This window comes from Botryllus schlosseri, chromosome 3 (genome assembly GCF_051294905.1).
Source record: "Botryllus schlosseri isolate E-star chromosome 3, Bs_hap1, whole genome shotgun sequence".
Taxonomy (NCBI): domain Eukaryota; kingdom Metazoa; phylum Chordata; class Ascidiacea; order Stolidobranchia; family Styelidae; genus Botryllus; species Botryllus schlosseri.
The window spans coordinates 5,093,372-5,106,224 of NC_137238.1; the positions used below are offsets into that span (position 1 = coordinate 5,093,372).

At 41.5% G+C, this 12,853-nt stretch overlaps 2 protein-coding genes, 1 long non-coding RNA gene and 1 other non-coding gene across 4 annotated transcripts in view; 3 read left to right on the plus strand and 1 right to left on the minus strand.

The window, feature by feature from the left end:
- The first annotated feature begins 256 nt into the window (after positions 1-256).
- LOC145436669 (U6 spliceosomal RNA) lies at positions 257-359 on the plus strand. The gene has a single exon (XR_013914394.1). It is a non-coding gene; the product is annotated as a U6 spliceosomal RNA (small nuclear RNA).
- A 41-nt stretch (positions 360-400) lies between these two features.
- The window catches only part of LOC145436601 (L-rhamnose-binding lectin ELEL-1-like), a 119,924-nt gene continuing 107,471 nt past the window's right edge, over positions 401-12,853 (plus strand). Inside the window, exon 1 of the mRNA XM_080313990.1 lies at positions 401-416. The gene's annotated coding sequence lies outside the window, so the exon portion shown is untranslated. The remainder of the gene's footprint in view (positions 417-12,853) is intronic.
- On the plus strand, positions 6,809-10,348 carry LOC145436585 (uncharacterized). The gene is made up of 2 exons (XM_080313965.1): positions 6,809-9,657; positions 10,131-10,348. The coding sequence occupies exon 1, from the start codon at positions 6,869-6,871 to the stop codon at positions 8,129-8,131; it is 1,263 nt and encodes a 420-aa protein (XP_080170091.1). The 5' UTR covers positions 6,809-6,868; the 3' UTR covers positions 8,132-9,657; positions 10,131-10,348.
- The window catches only part of LOC145436620 (uncharacterized), a 251,531-nt gene continuing 249,283 nt past the window's right edge, over positions 10,606-12,853 (minus strand). Inside the window, exon 3 of the long non-coding RNA XR_013914349.1 lies at positions 10,606-10,706. This is a non-coding gene — a long non-coding RNA (uncharacterized LOC145436620). The remainder of the gene's footprint in view (positions 10,707-12,853) is intronic.

Below are 12,853 nucleotides of genomic sequence, written 5' to 3' on the forward strand. Positions count from 1 at the left end.
ACCTGGAAGCGACCCTACATCTAAGAGAGGGTCGAACAAAGGCAGCGAATACGGCGAGCCGCAAAAAAAAAAAAAAAAAAAAAAAAAGGTATCGCACGGGTGAGTACTACTAACGGCTTTTTCAGATACGTGGAACGAACCGGAGCCGCTTGAGCATTACCTAGTAACCGTAACTATTAGTATAGTCTAGCGTTTAAATAGGCTACTCTCTCTGTCTCTGAGTCTGAGTCTCTGAGCTACAATAGCCTACCTCTATGGAGCTTGGCGGTACACATACTAAAATTGGAACGATACAGAGAAGATTAGCATGGCCCCTGCGCAAGGATGACACGCAAAATCGTGAAGCGAAAAAAAAAAAAAAAAAAGATACTTACCTGACGAGGCAGTGAACCATTGGAGTATTTGGTTGTATTAAGGTGATCCAGAGCCGCGGTGGCAACTACCGTAAATAGTAGTAAATAGGTATAGTACTTAGTGTAACTCTTTCACTTAGGTTACTTCCTTTTTCCTCCTACTTTTCATCGACGTGGGATTTCAACTTCACCTTCGAGTCTCCTTCAGACTCATCACCTCTCCCTCCTGAGACTTGACTGCTCTTTGCGGTCGAGTCTCAAGGAGTCTGTATCTACCTCCACTAGAGCTTGACTCGTCTTCGTGAGTCAACTCTAGTCGGAGTCTATACTCTTCAGGTTCTGACTCGACCGCGTGAGTCAGAACTTGTCGAGTCTTTTCTTTAGAGACTTGACTCTCTCTTGAGTCAAGTCTCTACTTTCACCTCTCTCGCGTCTCTCCCTTGAGACGTCGAGAGACCGTCTTCACTAACCTTTGTCTGACGTCAGCCGTCAGACACCTCTTAATTACCTTTCGCTGCCGTACGCCTAGACGTCTAGACAGACATCGTACGATTCCTCTGCCAGTATACAAAACGCCCTTATCGTAACTGTAGTATCGCTTCCTTCGCGCTGTATAAAGCGCTAAACAACGCTGCAAACAACGCGCTAACAACGACGCAACATGGCATACGCAAATGCCATAACAGGAGGAAACTATCAAAGGATTACCTACGGAAATAGGCCTAGGTCCTTAGATATACTAGCACCGCCGGATAGCCAGACAGCAGAGGTTATAGACGCTATCTTAACGCATCCACACCTGAAGCAACACAGTGAAGGAATTGCGTCGATTTTTCAGATTGGCAGAACAACCTTCAATCTGACATTCAACAAAGATACGCCAATTGAATCACTCCGAGATGCCTTCATCTCGAACACAGACAATGGAATAAGAACAGCAAAAGGATTAATGTACATACAGAGACCGAGACCGCCCGCAGCACAAATAAACATACGAGCCGTACCCACGGAAGTGGAAGAAGCAGAAATACGGCGAAAGATAAACCAATACAAATGCGGCACAGTGCAAGAAATAAAGCCGATTTACCACAAAGGAACAAACCTATACAATGGCTACAGGCAGGTGACAATAGAAAACTACGAACCTGGAAAGCTTCCGCCCTTTGTCTATCTAGGGCAGGCTCCGTGTAAAATATATACACCAAACAATGAAGGCAATGAGACCTGCTTCAGATGCCTCCAAAGAGGCCATATTGCTACAGCATGCCCAAATCAAACGGCTTGCTTCATATGCAAAGAAACTGGACACAGACGAGACCAGTGCCCTAAAAATGAACAAAACGTAGCGAACCAAATACAACAAACCCTTCCGCTATCCAACGACAGCCAAAACCAACAAGCAGCAATGGAAGAAGAGACTCTGCCTGAATTGGAAGACGCGCCGCAGCCCGAAGCGGAAAAAACAGAGCTGTCAAATGTCGAATGGCAGCAAATGCAAGCCACAACACAAATAGTCCATGAGACCGACACAAGCGACGCTGACACACAAATAGAGGAAACAGACACACACGCTGAAAAAATGGAAGACCTCTTCAGGGAAATTACTGAATGCGAGGCATCACCAAAGACCAGCGAACACGATAAAACCATAATACCCGCATCGCAGGCAGACATAGACAGCTCTAGCGGAACAGAAGACGAACTAACAATAGTTACTAGTGAAGAGGAAACACAACAAAACAGAAATCCAAATAAAAACAAGCCAAAGAAAGCGATCAAACAGCCACACAGACCAAGCCACATGGCCAGAATGGCAAAACACTTCGAGAACAGGACCTTTACCGAAGCTGAATTCTTCAGCAGTAGAAACCACTCTCCAAGTAAGCGAAGCCTGGACGAACGCAGTCCATCAGAAGCGAGGAATAAAAGCCACAAATCTCGTAAGAAACTAGAGCTTCCCTCAAGTCTTCCCCCATCCCAATGAAAATGGATTCTAGCCTAAGCATACTATCCCTAAACGCCAATGGGCTTAACACCCACTGGTTCAAAGTTAAAAACTTCCTTAAAAAAGAAAAAAACTGGAATATAGTATGCTTTCAGGAGACTCACAGGGTAGATACAAATAAAATAGGAAAATGGACAGAAAAAAACGGATACCTATACTACCCAAACCATATTAACACAGGACAAATTTGGACGGATACAGAAGAAGGGAAAAAACTCTATTATAGAGGAACGAGTATAGTTATTAAAAAAGAAATAGAAACCAAATTCGGAATTGATCACCAGATTATAAAAGAACATAGGGCCCAAGCGCTAAAACTTACGCATAAAGAAACGAACGAAAACACCTCTGTATATAATATATACGGACCAAGCGATGTTGGAAGACACCAAACAACATTCTATAATGAAATAATATCGGAACTTGAAAAACACCCAGACACCACAATAGTCTGCGGTGACTTTAACATAGTCACCGCAAAAATAGACTCGAAAAACATCCAGAACTTTAAGCTAACACCCGCGGCCAAAATCTGGAAGTCCTTTACGGAAATTTATAAAATCAGGGACGCATGGCGTTGGCGAAACCCAACAAAAAAACTATATACGATCATGAAGACAAGACAATCGAGGCGCATAGACAGGATCTACGTCTCAGAAAGACTCCTAACGAGAGTCAAAAGAATAACATACCAACTTAACACCATCTCGGACCACATCTTTCTTCAAAAAATAACAATAGAAGAGTCGGCAAACAACATAAAATGGGGTAATGGAACCTGGAAAAGTGATCCCAGGCATTACTCCAATGAAGAGCTCTACAAAGAAATAGAAGAGGTCCACCTAAAATGTACAGAAAGAAAACCAATGTACAATGATGTATACGAATGGTGGGATTACCTTAAAAGAGAAATTAAAAAGCTGCTAAAACATCACAGCTGGACCAAAAGGGTCGAAACCAACCAAAAAACAGAAGCATTGAGAGAGGAAATAGGTCGAATCCAAAACGACCCAAACACGGACGAGGACCCCTTCGAAGCCATCAAACAAATAAAGAGGCTCGAAGATGACGAGACTAGACATCAAGCCCAGCTCTACAAAATAAAAGATCTAGAAGAGGGCGAACGACCAACTAAATACTTTTTTCAAAAAATAGAGCAAAGAAAAGAGAGAAAAGTACTTAATAGTGTGGTCAATGAAAATGATATGGAAATAACCACCAAAGAAGAGGTTATTAAAACTGTAGAGGATTATTACACAAAACTGTGGAATAAAACCGAATACACTAACACAGGCCTCCAGGAAAAGTACCTTGAACAAGTGGAAGGGATAGAAATATCCCAAGAGCAAAGAATAGACTTGGAAACCCAAATAACCGAAGAAGAAATAAAAGCAATAATACAGAAGATGGAAGGTGGCAAGACTCCCGGGTCGGATGGCCTACCCAGAGAGTTCTATGCCACCTTCTGGAAAGTGATTAAAAAAGACCTCCTAGACGTAATCAACAACGCGTATATATTTGGAGGCATATGCGAAACGTGGGCGGATGGGATATCCACGATAATATATAAAAAAGGTAACCCCGCAAACCTCAATAACTGGAGGCCCATCACATTACTTAACACTGATTATAAAATCCTAATGGCAATTATATCAGCCAGACTAAAAGGAATATTACCTGACGTGATACTCAATACACAAAAATGCGGCATAAAGGGTAGAAAGATCACTGATGTACTCAGAAACACCCAAGCCGCGGTGGACTACGCAAAAGAACGAGGCAAACAGCTATTCCTGGTCAATTTTGACCAGGAAAAAGCCTTTGATAAAATAAATCATGAATATATGTATAGAATTTTGGAGGGATACCGCCTCCCTGGGAACATCATTAACCTAATAAAAAAACTATACAGCACTTCAAACAGCAGAATACTCGTTAACGGAGCCCTTACGGGAAAAATACATCTAAAAAGAGGAATAAGGCAGGGGTGTCCGCTAAGTATGGCGCTATACGCCATCTGCAGCGATCCCCTAGCCCGAAAAATTGAAAATAACCGAAACATCCAGGCTTTTAGACTGGGAAAGAGCACGATCAGGTTACAGCAGTACGCTGATGACCTGACCTGCTACCTCACCCAAGAAAAAGACGTCGAAATGATATTCCAAGAATTCGAACGATACGCAAGAGCGACAGGACAAAAATTGAACGCCAATAAAACTGAAATCCTACACATCCCACCGAGACGCGGTACCCTAACCAATAGATTCCAATACAAACACCTAATAAAACCAAGTATTAAAATACTCGGTCAAATATATGGTGTAAATCAAGAAAGAGAAACATGGGATATACGCACTATGAAAATAAAGCGAATTCTCAATGCTTATAAACAAAGACGATTATCCTGGGTGGGGAAGAAAACAATCCTCAACTCCATGGCGTCCAGCCTCATCATATATAATGCCAGAGTAATTGAGATGCCAAAAAAATATCAAAAACAAATAGAAAAGATGTATTTTAATTTTATCTGGAATCCGGAAAAAATGGAATCAATATCGAGGAAAACATTAATAGCGGAGAAAGAACGAGGCGGATTTGAAATACCCGATGTCGAATCTAAAATAAAAGCCTGCGAAGTAGAGAAAATACTCGAATTGAAGAAAATAGAAAAACCGAATGAAATATGGCACCAATATGCGATATACGAAATCGGGACAAGAATAAAACAAATAAACGAGCGACTGTATAAAAATACGGAACCTCACAAATACCCTGTCCCCCGAAAATGGATTGACAGTATCGAACTTAGTAAGAAAATAGAATTCGATGAAGAGGAGTGGCAGGAAGCTACGCATAAAAGCTTATATAAAGCAATAAAATGTCTAAAAGAAAACAGACCAACTATAAAAACGGAAGAAGGGAAAGATATAAACTGGAAGAAGATCATCCAAACACAATATCAAGCCCAAAAAACTATTACGAATCAAGAACTTATCATAAATTTCAAAACTGCACACAACGCGTACATTTTCGGCAATAAAAAACGCAGCCGAAACATAACCCACACAACAACCGGGAAAGCGCTAGACCTAAAGTGCAAATTTTGTAACGCGGATAATGACGACGCAAAGCACATCCTGACGTCATGCAGATATGCAAAAAAAATCATAACCCACCTAGAGAAGATAATTGGGAGGAGTATAAGTACCAACAATATACTCTTCAACATCGGAAATCGAAAAATGGACTGGACAATCCTGTCCATCTACAAAAAAAGCATCATCAACTTCAAAATATCACTTGATATTGAAAATAGAAAAGTTGCGGATGAAAATATAACAAAAAAGATAATAAACAAAATCAAAAGAAGAGTCAGCCGTATAACAGCTGACACACACACAAACTATATACTTGACAACATAGACAAATTGACTTAAAACACAAAAACAAGACAAAAAATGAGAACGAAACATAAATCACCCCCCCAACGGGAGCCCAAACGCAAGTTTGGCCAACTCAACGGAAACTAAAGAGATAAAAACAACAAAAATCTCTTCAGGAGAGTGGGGAGGCGACGACAAAGAACCCCCCAACTGCACGCAACCAGCGGTTGGCCTTCGCTCCACCAACGGAAATACGGAAATATCAAAAATCGGATAAATTGGAGTAGTTGGTTGTACTAAGGTACACACCCTCTACTCCAGTAAGAAGAATAAACACATGAGTGAAAACATAAGAAGAAACCGTTAAAAGTTATGTTCAAATGTACCAGTTTAAAAACCTTTAAGTTAGAAAAATCAAAAATCAAAAATAAATAAAATGTGTAATAAAGACCCCGGCGGGAGGTAGCCCTAGTCTCAGAGAGGGCTGCCAAACGCCGGCGGATACGGAGAGCCGTATAAAAATAAAAAAAAAAATACCTCTATGGAGCGGACACTTTTTATAAATTCTGAAAGCTCCAAGAAATTGGAGTATTTGGTTGTTATAAGGTTCGCGTAAGTATTAACGGCTTGTTTCAGATTTAAAGACCCGTCGATTGAGCCGCTGCGGCCACTGTAGCTAAACTACCGTAAAACTTATTTATATTGTACCGTACTACTGCCGTACCTAGGATAGAACGTCTTCTTAGGCTACTTCTACTTTACTTCTTTTCTCTCTCTTTGCCGGCGACGAACTTCGAGTCTCCTTTAGACTCAACTCTCTTCAGGTCTTGACTCTCCCTCTCGAGTCAAGACTTGTCGAGCTCTCCCTCTCCTAGTCTTGGCTCTCTCTCTCGAGCCAAGTCTAGGAGAGTCTGACTTCACTCTAGCGCCTCTCTCTAGAGACGTCGAGAGACTGCCTTCTTAACCTCGAGTGAACTCGCCTGACGTCAGCCGTCTGGCGAGTATCGTTCGATCTTACCGTGCCTCTTGAGCGAGCAGCCTACGCCCATCGAGACGTTAGTATCGATTTCGCGAGCGTCTGGAAACGCCTTGCCTTGCGTTCGATAGATAGACAGAAAGACAGTAAGATGGCTTATGCAAACGCATTAACAGGACAGGGAAATCATCAAATTACATACGGGAACAGGCCTAGATCACTGGACATAACAACGCCACTTGACTGCCAGACAACAGAAGTGATAGATGCTATCACCACTCACCCTGCACTCAAGGAATACAGTGAACACATCGCTTCTATCTTCCAAATCGGCAGAACAACGTTCAACATATCTTTTCACACACACCCACAGACAGAGACGATTCGCGAAGAGTTCCTCGAGAAAACAATCACGGGAATCAACCTCGCAAACGGTACGATGTACGTTAGAAAGCCCAGGCCACCGGCGGCACAAGTCAACATCAGAGCTGTGCCAACGGAGGTGGAAGAACGCGAAATCAGAAACAAAATCGCACAATACAACTGCGGCACGGTCCGTGACATCAAACTGATATATCACAGGGGCACTAACCTGCAAAATGGGTACAGGCAAATCAGTATGGAAGATTACATACCGGGAAGACTCCCGTCTTTTATTTACCTAGGGCAAGCACCCTGTAAAGTATATACACCTAACGACGAAGGAAACGAGACGTGTTTCAAGTGCCTGCAGAGAGGACACACGGCAAGTCAATGTCCAAACACAACAGTCTGTTTCCTTTGCAAACAAACAGGGCATCGTCGACACGAGTGTCCAAACAAAAAAGAACAACAAACAGTCACAAATCAGAGGAAAACACTGAAGGTAGATGAACACATCACACAAACAGATATGGAAGTCTTAGATGAACCTGAACCCGAACAAAACAACGAAGAACAGAGCCCAACCCCTGCACCAAGTGAGGCAGATGTTGAGGAGACAGAGAATGAGGAAACAGAAGGAGAGGAAGAAAAAGATGATAATGAAGAAGAGGAACCAGTAGTAGACTTCTTTAACCTAGAGGAAAACTCGCAAGCACCAAGTGAACTCGACGAAACGATCATTCCAGGTTCACAACAAGAAAGTGAAGCTGGAGATCTACAAATAGACACAAGTGGAGACGAAAGTCAAACACAGCTAGATAACGGCCAAGGCAGCAAAAAGCCAAAACACACCTTGAACAAAGACAGGAATAGCCAAACGTCGATCCTTCGACAAAGATTTGAAGTTAGTCGTTTCACGGAACAGGAATTCTTTAGTGCAGCACAACGCTCACCAAATAAAAGAAGCGCCGAAACACGGAGCCCAACTTTGCCAACGTCTAGCAAAAGCAGACGTAAGCTGGCGAAGCCAAGCCCGGACAAAAAAAAATAGAAAACCGAAATAGTAACCCAGCCCCCTCCGCTATCCAATGGCTCTCGATATCATCTCTCTCAACATAAACGGGCTTAACGCTCATTTTTACAAGCTCAAATGTTTCTTAAAAAATAACAAAAGATGTAATATCCTTTGCATCCAAGAAACTCATAGGGGGGATAAAAAAAGAATAAACAACTGGGCCCAACAGAATAACTGGACATACATCCCAAACCACATCGATAACGGACAGCATTGGACAGACAAAATAGGGAATAAAAAACACTACTACCAGGGAACTGCGATGCTCGTAAAAAAGGAATTAGAGATCAACCATACCATAGAGAATACCACCATAATAGAAGATCGAATACAAATGATTAAATTAACCAACAAAGAGGACGACCAGCCAAAATACATATACAATGTATATGGGCCGCCTGATGTGGGGAGGAATCAAACGGACGTCTTCAAGATACTAACACAGCGCATCGAACCCCACGCAGACAGCGCCATAATTTGCGGCGACTTTAACATATTAACTACACTGTAAAAAATCTGGTAGATTTACTGAGAAATCTCTGTAAATTTTACAACGAATTATCGGTCGCAGCCAATAACTGTGCGTAGCTTGTAATTATATATTTTGATATGTAATATTACCTTATTTTAGCTGTGAAGTCAAGTTTCAAGAATATCTTCGCAAAATTACTGACAGTTACTCGTAACAGCAGTTTACCAGGCTATTGGGAAGATTGATTAGCTTCATAATCGCTGCAGCCAATATATACGTGGAACTGAATGTTACTGATATATCATTCTCGGGGTGATTTAACCTGATTCAACCTCGTTCGCAAAACTGGGGCGTGTCGTACGGAAATTGTTGGCCCCAGTACCAATTTCAGTATAGTACATAGTAGGGTACAAGAAACAACTGACAATCGTAGCTAATGTGGTTACACCATAGCCATTATATTATATTATAAGGCTGTGGCTATACGGCCGTTCTCGCTGGTTACATTCGTTGTTACGGATAGGGCTGATAAGTTAGAAAATCAGTTTAGGATGTTTAATATTGTTCGGGAAACTAGAAATATCAGCACCTCATGCTCAGTTGACCATTTGTTATGGCGGACAAGGCGACCTGTAACACCCGTTGCTTCGTAGTAAACAACCAACGCACAACTGTGACATCACAAGCAGCGTCTCGTTAAGTAAGTACAGTAAGTAGTGAACAACACTTGGGCTAAATATCAATTTATACGAAATTAGATGGAAAAGAAAGGGACTATATGTAATGGTAAATGTTTCTGTATGAGAAAGAAATGACCTAAGTCAAATATTATAACGTGGCCAGTAAATATTATTGATGGCATGTCAGCGGATGAATACCCCTTATTTCGAAATCGTTCGAGTGTCGTATCGTCGTCTGGCCATTATTGAGATTTGAGCAAAGGGTGGAGCGAAGCTTGTTGTTCTTGATTAAAGTGGACACGATCGTGGAAGATTCCTAGGAACGCTGAATGGGATACGCATCGTAAAAGGTACAGTAGGCTACTACATAGTATTTGTTACCGTGAATATCTGCGACTGTGCAGTGTGCACACCACTTTGATTTCATGATTGGAATATTTCATTCGCCGCATTCTCTGTTCTATTTTGGGATATAAGTCGACTTATATAGTGAACTGTGACACCACATACTCCGCCGCGGAGTTGAAACTGTTGGCTTGTTTATGTAATTTTGGGGCCATAGCATAGAGATTTTTTTATCCACTGCTGGATTTGTTAGGCAGGCCTCAAATGAGGAACCTTTGGCTTCAGTACATTAGATAAAGTTAGTCATGAATCTCTGCTATATCATGTACAAGGCGGAGCCTTCATCACACAATGTACCAGTACCGGTACTTCAAAACATGTTGTATTTTTTTAGCCTATTTGTCTCAAGTCTTTATAATGTCATGTCTAGGTTAGGAACTTTGCTTTATATAGTGACTTACTCATGAATTCTTTTTAGTGGAACTGCAAGATACTAGGTACACAGAAGTAATGAGGACGAGAAAAAGAAACAACGGGAAGTTTGGCCGGTGGTGGAATTAATTCACCTTTTCTTGAGACCACTCGTGTTACTGCATGTCTCCTAAAGAAGAATTAGACCTCCAGCAGCAATACTTTCCCATCGATAACCACTTCATCGTGATATCATGAATGAATATACAGTTTGTTCCAATGTCATTTTGGGAATGTGAAGAAAATTTTGCGATATTTTAGCATCGGGTTGCTTTTCGATAGGTATGGATGTACACGTGAATTTACAAGGCGGTATGTAATCATGATTTACAGGGACAGCATGTAGGTAGGTAGGCGGTAAAATGACAGTATCGGTCGCAAATGTACAGGAGAACATGTAGATTGGATATACCGGAGGTAACTGTAACATTACAGTCTGGCGTGTAAAGTGAGATTACTTGACGAGTGTAAGTGAAATTTACATTGACTAACGGTAATGTCAGATTACCACGAAATGTCTGGCTACCGTGCTTCCAAACATTTCGCGGTAAATCGAGGTTTTTATTTTTTACAGTGTAACAGTCTGGACTCAAAAAACAACAGAAATTTTCTGCTCACCCCAGCGGCGAAGACCTGGAAAGCATTCATAGAAACATATAAATTAAGAGACGTGTGGAGATGGAGGAATCCAAATAAAAAACTCTACTCCGTAATCAAAACCTTCAATTCGAGAAGAGTCGACAGAATTTACATAGCAGAGAGATATCTCAGCCATGTGCAAACCTGCACATATAACATCAATACACTAGCGGATCACGTGTACCTCCAAAAACTCAAACTGAGGGAACCCCAACAACAGCACTGGGGCAATGGGTATATGGGTAAGAACGACGCAAGATACTACACTGATGAAAACCTACAGAAACAGATTATCGATTTACACAAAGAATGCATAGAAGAAAGACCACACTTCGAGACAATATACGAATGGTGGGATCACTTCAAAAAAAGAGCAAAAAAACATCTACAGCTCTATGCACGCCAAAAAAGAAAGGCGGAAATAAACAAGGAAAACAAACTACGTGACGAAATATCACGCTTACAAAGGGACAACAACAACGTCTCAGACGTAACAAACAAGATCAAAAAGCTGAAGCAGATGGAGGAGGACAAAATCCTCCACCAATGCCGGCTGAGCAAGGTCAAAGATATTGAAGAAGGCGAAAAGCCAACTAAATATTTTTACCAAAAACTGAAACAGAGGAAGGAGAGCAAAATAATTACAACTGTAGAGAACTCCTCCGGAAAGGAGACCACAAGCAGTACGGAGACTCTGCATGAAATAGAATTATTTTACCAAAAGCTGTGGGCAAAAACACAACAAGAAGATCACCGTGTACGAAAAGTTTACCTAAGTGCGATTGAAGGCGTTCACATCACACAGGAGGAAACAGAGGACCTGAACACAAAGATCCAAACCACGGAAATAAAAAACGCCCTTTTCGGCATGGACGGAAATAAAACCCCAGGCTCTGACGGCCTATCAAAGGAATTTTATACGTGCTTTTGGAACATAATCAAAAATGATCTATTAGAATTAACCAATAACACATTCACCTTCGGAGGCCTTTGCGAAACCTGGAAAACCGGAATTACGATCATGATATATAAAAAAGGGCACCCGAAACACCTGAAGAACTGGCGACCCATTCATTACTCTACTAAATACTGATTATAAAATGATAACATCCATATTGGCAAATAGACTCAAACCCATCTTACCGAATTTGATCAGTGACACCCAAAAATGTACAATAGTAAACAGAAGCATAATAGACATCCTTAGGAACACACAGGCCGTCATAGAGACAGCCAAGGAGAAAAATCAAGAACTCATAATCGCCAACCTGGACCAGGAAAAGGCTTTTGATATGATCCATCATGAATACCTATATAAAATTATGGAGAAATATCGCCTACCTAAACATCTGATACGCTTGATCAAAAACATCTATAAATCAGCCAAGAGCAAAATCCTGGTAAACGGAGGATCAACAAATGCGATAAAAATTGAAAGGGGAATCCGCCAGCGGTGTCCACTCAGCATGGCACTATACGCCATGAGCTGTGACCCCCTGGCAAGGAGAATACTGAAAAACGAGAAAATCGAGCCCTTCAGATTCGGGAAGAGCAGTATCAAAGTCCAGCAATACGCAGATGACATAACCGTATATCTGAGGAAGGAAGAACACCTGAAACATGTCATCAGCGAGTTTGAACGCTTCGAAAGAGCCACGGGGCAAAAATTGAACAAGGACAAAACTGAGATACTGCACATAAATAGAAATAAATACCAAACCCGAAAACACCACTCCTTCGATACACAAAAAAAGAACACGATCAAAATACTGGGACTACACTATGGTGCGAACCAATCCAACATCGTTTGGAACGAAAAACTATCCAAAATAAAACGGACGCTGTCCGCATATAGACAGCGGAAGCTCACCTGGATCGGGAAAAAAAACATCTTAAATTCCCTAGCATCAACCCAATTTGTATATAGTGCCAGGGTAATACACATGCCCAGGCGCATACAAAAAGCGATCGAAAGAACCTACTTTAACTTTCTTTGGCACCCCGAAAAAATGGAAGCGATCTCTAGGAAAACTCTAATCGCGGACAAAAAAAAGGGGGGCCTTGAAATACCGGACGTAGAATACAGAGCGA

Excerpts from the sequence above, each read along its gene's own strand:
- LOC145436585 (XM_080313965.1), top strand. The coding sequence starts at position 6,869 with ATGGCTTATGCAAACGCATTAACAGGACAGGGAAATCATCAAATTACA.